The sequence below is a fragment of the Carassius gibelio genome, chromosome B14, assembly GCF_023724105.1.
Source record: "Carassius gibelio isolate Cgi1373 ecotype wild population from Czech Republic chromosome B14, carGib1.2-hapl.c, whole genome shotgun sequence".
NCBI classification, from domain to species: domain Eukaryota; kingdom Metazoa; phylum Chordata; class Actinopteri; order Cypriniformes; family Cyprinidae; genus Carassius; species Carassius gibelio.
The window spans coordinates 12,573,633-12,586,743 of NC_068409.1; the positions used below are offsets into that span (position 1 = coordinate 12,573,633).

At 36.7% G+C, this 13,111-nt stretch overlaps 1 protein-coding gene across 6 annotated transcripts in view; it reads left to right on the forward strand.

Moving 5' to 3' along the window:
• LOC127971719 (storkhead-box protein 2) overlaps nt 1-13,111 on the forward strand; it is a 59,493-nt gene that overhangs the window by 35,733 nt on the left and 10,649 nt on the right. For 3 of the 6 annotated variants that reach the window (XM_052574926.1, XM_052574928.1, XM_052574927.1), the window contains exon 2: nt 7,992-8,144. In XM_052574926.1, the coding sequence (XP_052430886.1) occupies nt 7,992-8,144 (153 nt within the window). Of the gene's footprint in view, nt 1-2,545; nt 2,693-4,176; nt 4,604-5,004; nt 5,169-7,991; nt 8,145-13,111 lie in introns of those variants that run through there. The other 3 variants (XM_052574930.1, XM_052574929.1, XM_052574931.1) reach the window with 3 other exon arrangements.

Below are 13,111 nucleotides of genomic sequence, written 5' to 3' on the forward strand. Positions count from 1 at the left end.
CTTGCATGCCTAGACTTTCTCTCATCACCCTCTAGTGTTACAACCATAACAGCAACTAGAGGATCAGGGAAACTGTTCAGATGGTACAAGCAATTCAAGCTGAATTAAATTACAAAAATTATGAATGTGACAAACTCGTTTGAAAACATTGTTTACACTTTTGAGGAAATCAGCATATGGCTTATTTATAATTGTCTCAGCACATTTAGCTGGGATTCAAGAGAATTTGGAACAAATAAAGAAATGGCATTTCGCCTTTTGTGTAAATGTTGTTTGTGTTGGGAGATGTTTGATTAGTTTAACTGGGTCTACTGAAAATGTTTTGTTTTTTTGGCCTAAGTGTGCACACTTTTTGGTTTAAAAAATGGTGCATTAGTGATTTTTGTACATTTTAGGTTATTCCATTTCTTCAAATCAGTTAAAAAACAATTCCAGAGATAGAAGATGATCTCCTTTTAAATAAAACAATCTCATTGTTTAGTCCCACCCTCTAACACAAGTCACAAGATAATTTGTTGTGGCATCTGGTCACTCCTGTTAGAAATCCTGACACGCAATACCAGAGTGACAAATGTGCTCTTTCTGTGTGTGTGTGTGTGTGTGTTTACAGTAGTGCCTCTGTGTCTTAGTGTTTTTAAGCAACAGTGTATTTTTTTTTTTTTGTGCATACAGGAAAAGTTATTGTCAGCACAGACATTTGTTACTGTATTTATATTTATGGAACTAAACTGCTTAATTTGTATCTAAGATGTCAGAAAAGTGGCAGATTATTTCTGAATATTTCTACTTAAACATATGTTATAAGACCCCTGAAGTGATTCAGTTTGTGGTTTAATGGTTCTAGTTTTATGGCAAGTTTAAAATTTTAAATCATAATTTCAGATTTCTAAAACAATGCAACAGTAGGGGTATTTTCAGCCAAACATGCGTTTGATGCTTTCCTGTGTTAAAATTGCTGTTATGATACTGGGTTCCCATAGGTCTCGCTGTAGCTTTCTCATTATTTTTTCTTTCCCATTTGTGTTTAACAGCAAATCAGTGTGTGTGTATGTGTTTATATATTATTTTGTTTTATATTACCATTCAAGAAATTTAGGATTGGTAAACTAGTTTTTTAGGTTTTTCAAAGTTGTCTCTTACATTCATCAAGCCTGCATTTATTCGGTCCAAAATATATGAAAAGTTTGATCCAAAATGCTATAAATCCATTTAGATTAATTCTAGGGCTACGCCGATCACAATCGGCCGATCGTTAAGCGCATCTCGTCAGTAAAGCCGGTTCTCTAATCAGCGGTTAATTCCATCAGGTGCGTGATTTCACATAGAGCAGCTGTTACTACACAGAGCCGTTGTTAACAGAGAAGCTGCGCAAATCCACGTTCATTTTCAGCGTTTATTTGCGCATCTTCTCAGTTAACAACGGCTCTGTGTAGTAATAGCTGCTCTATTTGAAATCACGCACCTGATGGAATTAATCGCATTGTTTACCGTGAAGGTGTGTGCGAAACAACCAATCAAAACTGACTATGTTAGTTGACCAATCAGAACACAGTATGCTACCGAAAGGTGGGGTTTAAGGAAACTGAATCTTTTGAACAGCTTCGCGCAAACCGTTTGGGGATCTCTGAGAATTGAGGTAATTTTAAAATGATATTTTAACAAAATGACAATGTTTTTTAACCTTGGATGGATTTAAACCTAATGTACAGGACTTATAAACAGTGATAGGATGCTTGGAATTTTCATCTTACTGGCTCTTTAAAAGGAACCTTTAAAATGCTTTTAAAAATGTTATATTCTTTCCCATTAAAATAAGCCTGTTAGTAAAAAAAAAACATTTTCCATTTTCTATTAAAAAGGGATTTACCATGGTTGGACATGAAGCATTTATTCACAAAGTGATTAACGATTCCTTCTGTAGGGTATCCTGTCAGTCAGCCCTGGGAACCTGAATTCATTTCAGGGGCTGACAGCATGAGACAGCAGATCCTCTGTGTTTCTGAATAAAGCCTGAGCCTTTTGTGATCGCCCATGTGTCCTTTAAGAGACACCCCTCCCCCTCTCCCAGCGATAACCCCTTCCCCCTCTCTCCGTCCCGCTCCTCCTCTCACACCCCTTCGCCACATTAACAGCTACCATGATGATACACACTCATCGTTTGCCTTCAGATGGAAGTGACGTTAGATTCGGGACGATTGTGATGCGTGATGTCATTCAACGTGTGTGTGTGTATGTGTGTGTTTGTCTTCTTCCTCACAATACAGGTTTTTGCATAGGAATGACTGCATTGAGCCTGATTCTTTTAAATATTAATTAGCAGAATCTGGGGAAAATCGGTGGAAGCTGAAGCTGAGCATCGGAAAGAGAGAAAATATGGCTAGCGGATGAACATGCACTAGGTATGTTCAACAGAGATGCGTTAACATAACCTTTTCTGAAAGGGCTGCCCACTAGACTGTGTCAGTGGGCATTCCTGGTAGTGAGCAAGTGTTGTAAGTACCCCCACCTCCCCAAAAAAAAACGTGCAAGTTCAGCCCCAATGTGATTGGTCACACCTCCCATCTCTTTGTGTGGACCAGAGCATGCTGGGTAAGACCCTGGAGTGAATGCTCATTTGTCTGTGGAAGGCTCTCGGAAGGATCCCAAAGTCTGCTTGGATTTTAGGAGCTGGAGCCGCACGGAATAAACCAAGGTAGAGCTTGATCTTCTCTCTTTGATCGCAGGCACGGCTGATGCGTCTGCACACTGTAATTAGGCTGCGTGCCGTGGCGTTGTCAGAATGAATCACAAAAGAGGGGGTGGGGTTGATCTGGAAGTGTTTGGACAAAGAGCCCAAGCTGTGGGGTGATTGTTTACTACGGCAGCGGCAGACGTGAGCGCGTCTTCTGCGTACCTCCTCCTCCATTATTTGACAGCGAAAACGCCTCCGGAGCAAAATACATTCATGTTCAAGGATGGTTGTCTCTCTATCATCCTCTTTTTTTGTCATGTCATGCTTGATTTTTTTGCACGCTTGTGTTGTATTAACCCTGTCGGGGAGGTGCTGATCTCACCAGGGCTGTGATGCAGCTGTTGCAGGCGCGATCAGATAAAAACAGACTATGCTTTTAACCCCTCGGCACTTGTGTCTGTGTCTTCCCCCCATCAGCCATCAGGCGAGCCCCCTGCTCCGGGCCTACTGTTAGAGGGGGGTGAGGGGTGGACAAATGGAGCAGGACGGTTTGAAAATGTCTGCCCTTCTCTTCCTGTCTCCCTGCTGGGGGTTAGAGCTGGCAGCAACATCACATGTTTTCCATTTTGCTTCTGATAATGCAGCTCTTTGTTGTGTGTGAGGTCACTTCCTGGTTTCCCAGCTCTCTGTGAAAGTTTCCACTGTTTATTTCCGACAAGCTTTGCCATCCAGGGCATCTGAAAGTTTAAATCAGTATTTCTGTTTAGAGTTTTTCCTAACTATAAAGTAGAGCGCAGTGATGATATCAGGTGGCATTGCCATAGTATTTTAATATATATCTTGGTGCTGAATGGATATGTGTCATGGTCATATCCTATTGACATCTAAAGTACATTAAAGAAATATACTATTTTGTAACAATTGTTCCTCTTTACCTTTTTTTTACGGATATATATATATATATTCGAGCTAGAAGCTTTCAGAACATTTCTGTTTATATTATTAATAGCTAATTATGAACTTACCCTCGTTTTACTGTAGCAACAATATGTGCTTATTATAGTAGTTATCATAATGAGTTGTTATAATGTGCCATGTAAAGCATGATCATTGGTTTTCCATGTAGTTAAATTCACAAGCAAATGATCTTGTCAAGTCTAATTTTTGTATACTGCTTTTCACAAATACAGAAAAGATAATGATATTGCTTATAATATCTCAATGTATTTGTGCCTCAGTCGTATTAAGCAGATTAAAGACTCTTAAGGCATAGTTTTTCCTTCCGTCATCTATTATTTTTTCTTGTGGACTATATGTAAACACCTTTTATGTGAAATATCTTATTCAGGTCAGTACTAAATAAATACATACAATAAATACAGATACTGCAAAATGTATGTAAAATTTTGATAACGGCTGTATTTATGCATATGAACATGCTTATCTCACTGTTTTTTTAAATAATTTGTACAAAGTCTCATCATTTTGATGAATTTTTCTCTAAATAAACCCACTGAATCGACACGAGTTATTATTCTCAGTGTCTGTCTCGAAATGAACCATTATTATCGGGACTCAGAATCAAGTATATTTGTTGTTATTTTTTTCCCAGTAGTTTTTCATTGTTTTTTCCCCTTTTTCATCGTCTCCTAGTAATTCTGCCTGCTTGTTTTTAGTCCGAACACAGCATGATAGTTTGATGGCGATGTTTGAGTTTCAGGACTCATTGTAATGCAGAGAGCTGCTGAATGCTATCACCACCATCTCAACACGCTCGGACCATCAGAGAGATCAAAGCTCACTCAGGACGCAGAGAGCAGCTCCTCCCCTCTGTCCTCTTTCACTACTGCTGTTGTGTAATGAAACCAATTCTTCTGGAATAAGACCCAGCTTGATCTGAAAGCAGCGTTTATGCCAAAGTACACTTGTGTGGTAAGGAAAAATGTAATGATTGTTTGAAGATTTGGATCAGTGTTGCCTTTTCTTAGTTTCTCGATGGGAGCTTTATTTTTAGAAGTGACTCAACAGCGCATTTGTCTTTTTTGTTTGTTTGTTTTAAACCTATGTAGTGTGCTTTAAGGCAAACATTGCTTAATTCCCTCTTACCTGACATTCAGAAAATCACTTGATTTTGCAAATAAATTAAAAATCACCTAATTATTCATGGTCCACCCTGATATGATTTATGTGTCCCCTTCACTTCTTTTTCTTCACACAGATAAGGTTTTCTAGTTGAGGAGCTCTGTGTGAGATGTATGGTAGTGATGAACTGTGAGATATTGCTCTGACCGCTGGCGAAGTGATGTTTGGACTGCAGTGTGTTTACTATACAGGGTCTGTGGTCACGAGTGACTGGGCCGCAGGACCGCAGTCCCAGTCGGGCGGTTGGAGCTCTTTCCTGGAAGGAGAAGAAAACAGTGATGTCAGTGTCTGTGAGGAGAGGTGGTCTGGCGTTTAATATCTCTCAGGGGAGTTAGAGAGTCCTACACCCATGAGGGTGAGGGAATGGCATTAAATGACTTTAATGTATCCACGATTAGGCAGTTTAAGCCTGGTTAAAGTTTTGTTAAGTAACTTTCGCTTTATGTATTGGTTCATATTTATTCTCAGTTTATTTTCATTTGGTAATTAGTCAAAGTTTTTTTAACTTATTCTGGCCAGCAACGTCCCACTTATTCAGAGTTTATTCATTTATTTATTTTTTTGGCAAGCATGCAAAGTAAGTAATGTTTATTTTGTTGTTGTGCTTTTTGGAGTGGGATTTATATTAAATAGATGATGACGCAATAACAGACCTGTGTGGGAAAAACTTTACAGTAAAGTACAGTTTTGTGTGTTAACATTTATGCAATAGCTAACAGTGTGAATTAACAGTGAAGTTGAGACATGGTTTATACTTTATCAGAAGATTAGAAGACTTTATTAGAAAATACTTTATTATATATTTACCTTTAAATACTTTTCAATTAAATTGAGTTTAACCGTTAATGTATTATGATGACTGAACACAAACTAGCAAAGAACAGTAGTTCATGAACTATTATTAAACATAAGTTTGTGATACTTGCTGCTTATAGATTTTATTTTATTTTTTATATTTTAATGTTAATGTTTTAGTAATTTTGTTGTTTTTTTGTCAACCTTTTTTAATATATATGTATACATACAATTTAAAAATGGTATACAGTGTTTATATCAGTTTTATCAGAAGTATCAGTTTTAGTTTTAGTACATAAGGTTGAACTGAATAAAATATTCCTTTGGCAAATAGCTGAAATAAAACTTTGTGTTGACTTCAAGATGTGTGAAGACTTGAAGGAAAATAATTAGTACTTGATTGCCTTTGGCCAGACAGAATTTTAGATAAGGCAGAATTCTTACTATGTTCCTCAAAACTGAGTATATTCAAAGGATTTAATGTAACTTACCTAGACATCTATTTGATTTAGTTCTTCCTTGTAGCATGACTTTGTTTTCGGGTACATGAAGCAAGTTTCAGCCAGCGATTGGTATGTTTTGTGAAGTACGCATGCGGTCTGTGCAGGTTATTCACTATTTCTTTAGACTCTTGTTTTGCCCTTAACTCCGATATTTCTCAAGTGATCTCGTACTAAAGGATATTCTTAATTCTACACATGTTTGTGCCTGGATCGCCTTTGAACCCAAACTGCTCACTTGTCTAGTGTCCTGTTAATCTCGTGTTACTTGAACACCTGGGTTATTTGAGCAGGTTTGACAACTTCTTGGCACCAGACCAGAGTGTAAATGGGACACCTATGCGTATCTACAGTTCATGTCTCCGCTAGAAGAAACATAACCTTTCATGTTCATCTACAATCAGATTCCTGCATCTACTGTCCCTCATAACCTGCATCGAACAGATCTTAGGTCAGTGTTTCATCTTTATCAGTCTGCCCACCCTCAGAGTGTCAGATTGTTGCTTTCCATCTTCACATGGACACTCCTTCACTTTGTGCACATGTGTTTTGTCTTAATCAGCTTACCCTTGTTCTTCACCAGCCAGGAAGGTAAGGTGCATTACCAGTATGTTTCTGTCCTCACTTTGCACACCTGATAAGCCTGATTTGGATTCTAAGAGCCAGGGATCCATGCTGAGCTTCTTACCCAGGTGCCAAGGCCTGCTGGCTGGTTGTGTTGCCTCATCTCTTCAGGGTCTTTACTGGAGGTTCTAGCACTAGATGTTCTGTGCTATTTTTGGGAGAGGTCTTTGAGTAGTACAGAATGCGGTTCGGTCCTGAGAGCAAGTGTTCAGTCAGTAAAGGATGATAGAGTTGTGTCAAGGGCAAAGATTTAATCTCAGTGGGCTAAAGGTGGGTTGTGTTATTTCTGCTGCAGCGCTTTTCAAAAACAGACTGAAGATTAAAACGTTGGAAAGTGTTTTTTGTTGCACTGCCAGCGATTTCTCGCCAAGGTGCGGTTTCGAGAGTGTGTTTTAGTGATCAACTGATAAGGTTTTTTTTTTTTAAACGTCATTGCCAAAATTTCTGACTAGTATAATGCTGATATTGATAATACAAAATAATGACAGAAAATGAGATTTATAGAAAAATTGCTGAAATGAAGTAAACACTTACTTGCTTATCTGGGTATGAACAGTATATTGCCACCCAATTGGTATAAGTGACCTTTTTAATTTATATTTAATTGGGCATTTTTGCATATTTTTACATTTAGATTGCATTCTGATTAGATTACACTAGATTACCTCATGCTCTTTGCTTTCACCAAGCACTCGTTTATCATTTTTAAATATTGTTAAATATATTATAAATCATATCTCATAGTCTCTGTTATATTGTGTTGCAAAAATTAACTTTTCATTTAAAACTCTTTAGCATTGAAAAATATTTTCTATTGTTTTTATAATAAAAAGTCTTTTAATTGTTTTTTAATTTTTATTTTAGTTTAAGCACATAATAGAGAATTTAAGTAACAGCCATTTATTATTTGCCATAACATGACAATAATTGCTGACTTATAGTTTTGTGCCAGAAATGTATTTCTATCTATACATCCATAGTAGTATCTTTTTATTTTATTTTATTTTTTATTATAATTTTTTTAGAGATTATATCGAGGGATGCAGATAATCTCAAAATAGTGAAATATCGGGCACTTAATTAATTGTTCTGTTAGTTTATTGTGTGTGTGCGTTTTTAAACATGACCTTACACATAACTTTTGATCAGCTCCTCTAAAAAGTCATGGCACACGTTCTGCATTAAAGCCGGCAACCTTTAACGTTTCACCTCTGCTACACTGATGTGATCTTTGACCTTTGATCTTTGTCCTTTTGTAGGTGATGTGTCTCCCATCAGTATGTCTCCCATCAGCCAATCCCAGTTCATCCCACTGGGAGAAATCCTGTGCCTGGCCATTTCTGCCATGAACTCCGCTCGTAAGACTGTCACACAAGAGACTCTCATCGAACACCTAGCAACATGCTTCCCAGGTAACATCCTCTATGATATCACAGAAAATCAGTAAAGAAAATACACTTTAAAATAAATGTCACAATAAATCGTAATGATCCTAAAATATGCTACGGTTAGCTTTTTGCACATTATTCTTTTAATCTTTCTTTTGGCTCAAAGCATCTGTAAGTTTTACATGCTAAATCTGTTTTATAATGGTTCAGTGATTTTAGTTTATTCAGTTTTGGCCAGTAACACACATTGTAACAGTTTACACAGCCATTTGCACATGATAATAGCCATATCCTGCAACGTCTGGCTGAAGTCTCATATTTGGAGCTTTATAAACAATGATGTGGTCACAGCAGTGATACGGAAAGTTTAACATCCGTTGTTATATACTATTTTGCAGAAAAAAAGCACAGGATAATGATGTTTTGTTGAAATTAGTGGTTGGATTATGAGGGAAAATGTGTTTTAGTATTTTCTCAGAGGGTGTGGTAGTAACAGACTTTACATTTAGTAATTTTGCAGACGCTTTTATCCAAAGCGACTTACAATTGTGGCTGTTAACAATACACGCATACATAGTGAATGAATATACCTAAAGTGAGAAACACACTTTTTTCCCCTTTTTTTATAAAGAAATGTTGGTTTTGGTTGTTTAATTAAATATAATTAGTTCTGTCAATTGATGAAAGCATTAATTAATCACACTTTTTTTTAATTATTATTCGCAATTAGGTGGAATTAATCCCACCTAACATTAAAGTTTTTAAAAATATTATTACATTGCAATCATTTCACATTTAATCTTCAAATCAATGTAGAAACAACAAAGTCAGTTTGTTTAATGGCATTTTTTATGACTGAAGGAGAGTATCACTGAAACCAATCATGGAAACTGTTCTTTTTCCTACGATTTAACCATTGACTATAGCCATTTAACATTACAATGTATAATTGAGAGCTATCTATTTTAACATTTATTTTATATACAAGGTAGTCAACATTTGAAGTAGATCTAAAAAGTTCTTCAAAGTTGTCCTAAGACAAGAATGGTTATTGTTCAAAATCAATGTATAACATGTATGCCAGCGCAATGGTCATAATGGTGATGCACTGGATACTGTACTGTACACTACTGTATTGTAGTCACTCTGTGTGGAGCATCAGAGCTTGAAGCAGGACCCTGGAAAGAAAGCTTTTTCAGTTCAACAAAACAAGATGTTACAACCCGATCTCACGGCAGTTCGTACATTTTTTACAAGGTGGCTTATTCGTACGAATTCGTACGACCTCACTCATATCTTGTTGCCAAATCGTACATATTTTACAAGTTGCACAATTCGTATGAATTTGTACGAATGACCTACACCTAACCCCACCCCTAAACCTAACCGTCACTGGGGTTTAGACAAATCGTACGAGTGAGGTCGTACAAATTCGTACGAATAAGCCACCTCGTAAAATACGTACGAATTGGCCGTGAGATAGCGTTGGATGTTACTGCACATGTTACAGCAGCTCAAAAATCTGAGTTCATACTGTAAAACATTTATGAATTGTAAGTCATGAACAAGAAACAACAAAGGTTTTGCATTTAAACAAAACAAGCAAGTTGTCAATGTGCCCACCTCTGATAGTGATCACAGCCTCAGATCGCCTGTGCATGCTTGAGATACATTTTTTGGATATTGTGTTGAGGGATAGCTTGCCATTCCTCCAGCAAAAGACTTGAATGTTATGCATGAATTGCGAAAGAAACACATATTGGTTCTAGGACAGCTTTGATGAAAGGTTTTGATTCACTTCAAATGTTGACTAGTGTATATATTAAGGCTGCCCTCGACTAAGGATTTTCCTGGTCGACTAGTAGTCATTCATTTTAAGCATTAGACAGATAATCGCAAGTATATTAATAAACCATGTAAATTCTTATAATGAGCCTTTAATTGCCTACATAGCCTAATAAGCGTTCAAGCACACATAAAGTTTGCCACAAGTGTACTGCAGAAGTAATGTTAATGTGTCGCGGAAAAACAGTAAGGAAATTGCATTAACATTTGATAAACGTGCTTGCTTTGTTTTTGGCTTAGGACATGAAGTCGGCAACACTGGCTCGTCATCTCCGCAGTAGTGATGTACCTTTATGCATTTTTCATTACATAAGAATATTTTTATTCCATTTTAATTGGTTCATTTGAAAGTAGACATTTTACTCTGTAATGCCTTACAGACATTTAAATTGTATATTATTTTATTTTATAATAATCTGTTGTTGTTGTGAGTGCACCCAAGTCTTTAAAGATTCGAAAGATGTATTACGCTTTATATCCAAAAATTAGGGAGTATTTTTAAGAGCAAGCGACCGCACCGAGGCCTCCATCTGTCCTGCAGTGATCGCTACTGTTCAGCTTCCACACTCCACACAGACACTTGAACAGTACACATTTCTCTTGGTTAACATTAGATTTAGCTGCCGTGTAAAGTTGCTAATACTTACACATTTCAGATAAGTTATATTTGAGGTGGATGAATGAAAGATGAGTATTTGGATGTGCTGCATTACCACAAAAATCAGCCATTAACATTCTGCCCATCATAGACTGCGTGACTTCACCTGTGGATTTAAAAAAAATAATAATAATAATTCAGCGACTAATAAAATTTTGGTCAACCAAGCCTCTTCTAGTTGACTCACGGATAGTCTAATATTAGGGGGCAGCCCTAGTATGAATTATAATAAATGTCATATTTCCCTTTGCCCTTCAGCAACTAGGAAAGATGTAGAAATTTTACATTATCATACACTAAATTCTAAATTAAATCTATATGATTCCATAAAGCTACAAAAATAGATTTCCATATTTTTCTGCTTTTTTTGTTCTTCATCACAGCTGCTGGGTTATCAGGTTATTTGGCTGCTATTACTTTAAGAGCTGCTGCTGCTGAATGTGCTGAGGCGAAGTTGAAATTCACATCTGAAAAGTATTTTGTTTGATGTGATCATAAAGATGTTATGCATCTGAATGAATGCAATTCTTGTCATGATAAAAAAAAAAGACCGAAGCAGCAGTTGTGTGTGGGATGGCCAACCGTAGCTCCACCCCGCTTTAAATGCATTAATATTTTTAATGCTGTTAAACTGGGAAAATTAATTGCATCCTTTAATGCAAATTTTGACATCACTAATAATCCTTTGTTAATTGAAGTGTAAACTATGCAAATGTACACTATGACTGATTGATAAAGCTAAAACTCCTGGTTTCTGACTAGATAGTCAAGACATTTAAATCAGAGGTATAATATGCAAGAAACAAGGATAGATTTTTAAGTTGATCTTTAGTACATTTTATGGTAAATATTCAACATTCATTACTATGACATTGTCTAGAAAAATCATAGCAAATACATTGTGGTTCATTCAACATATTGTCTAGCTCAAATTTAATTGGCACTGCCCTAATTGTTTCATTACATGCCAGTCATGTTTTTTTGTACCAAACAGTTTTGTAAGATTCAGCAGCTCATACAGTAAGTGTGATGTTGATTGTCATGTGAGAGTGAGCTGAAGATGCTGAGTCATAATGAGCTCTGTGTCCCTTATGTTGTGAGGCAAATGCGGTTGCTATAGAATCATGACCTCATCCTTTCAGTTCACTCCCTGAACACAAAAGCTGTATGTTTACACACCTGGATCATAACCTCTCCACTTGGGCGATAATACTAGCATCGGGAAGGCAGGTCAGAATCTGTGTGTGTGAATATGGTACCTGAGTTGGTTTCGTTTGACTCGGTAGGTAAGGTAACCTTGAACTGTCACTTTAGATAAAAGCATCTGCCAAAATAATACATGTACTGTATATATGCATTCCAGAGTCTTTGTAAAAGTCATATGGGGATTGTTTTGTTATGTTAGACAGATAAAAGTCTGTTGGAGAGAGACTCGTATGGGATACATTGGCTGTACAAATAAAGCATACAGGCATCATTGAAATGTAATATGTTATTCCACAGAGTACATTTTCATATGACTCATGTAGCAGTTCGTCTCACTGCAAGTATTGCAGGATAGACCCCCCCCCCCCCACCACCATCATGAAGTTTCGGTTTTGGCTTCAAATCCATTGATGTTTATTTTGGAGAAAGCTGCTTAGGATGTTGCAAAGATCCTGTCATAAAAAGAAGTCTTTATTTTGGTGAGGCACACAGCATCATATTCTTATTGCTTGGCTCCTTATTCTCCAATTCAGTTCAAAGTCTGTTTGTTTGGAGAGAAAAAATACACCCTTCTTCTGACATCTGAACGTAAAACATTGAGATGGAAAGTTCTGCAACACAGGCTCTGTGTATTCTTCTGATGTTTTTTTCTGTGTAATCTAAAAGAGAAAAAAACTAGTTGTTTAGTTGAGTTAAAGGTATCTTTTTGTGTAGGAGTGTATCCTTACACTTGAAAGAAAATGGTCATTGGTTAGTTAATAGAGAGTTTAGGATGTCTTATGGTACACCCATTGAACATTCATTGGATGCTGCTATTGATGAATAATAATAATAATAATAATAATTATAATTTTATTTAACTCTCTGAAGTGTTTCCCAGTATTGGGTTAGAAAGAATGGACATTTGTCTGTGTTGATGCATCAAGATGGCCTTTTCTTTTTATATCAGTTTTACACAAAAATGTCTGCTGGTTAGAGATGTAGTGTTGTTGAAGTCCAGCCATGGTCATGTTCCCATCCCATTCAATAGTTCCATTTGTCTTATTTCATATTTTTTAGAATGAGGAATAGGTGTGTACAAACTTGCAAACACGTTCAATAGTAATTTGAATGTAACACATCTTTCAAGAGATCTTGTTGAGGAACTTCTCAACTCAACAGCTGTAGACATTTAGAACTAAAGTGAATTTCTGCAGTAAGTGAAAGGCTGTTGTTCTCTATTGGATTAGACAGTCATTTAAGTGTGTGTGTGTGTGTGTGTGTTTGAGTGAGGGAGAGTGTG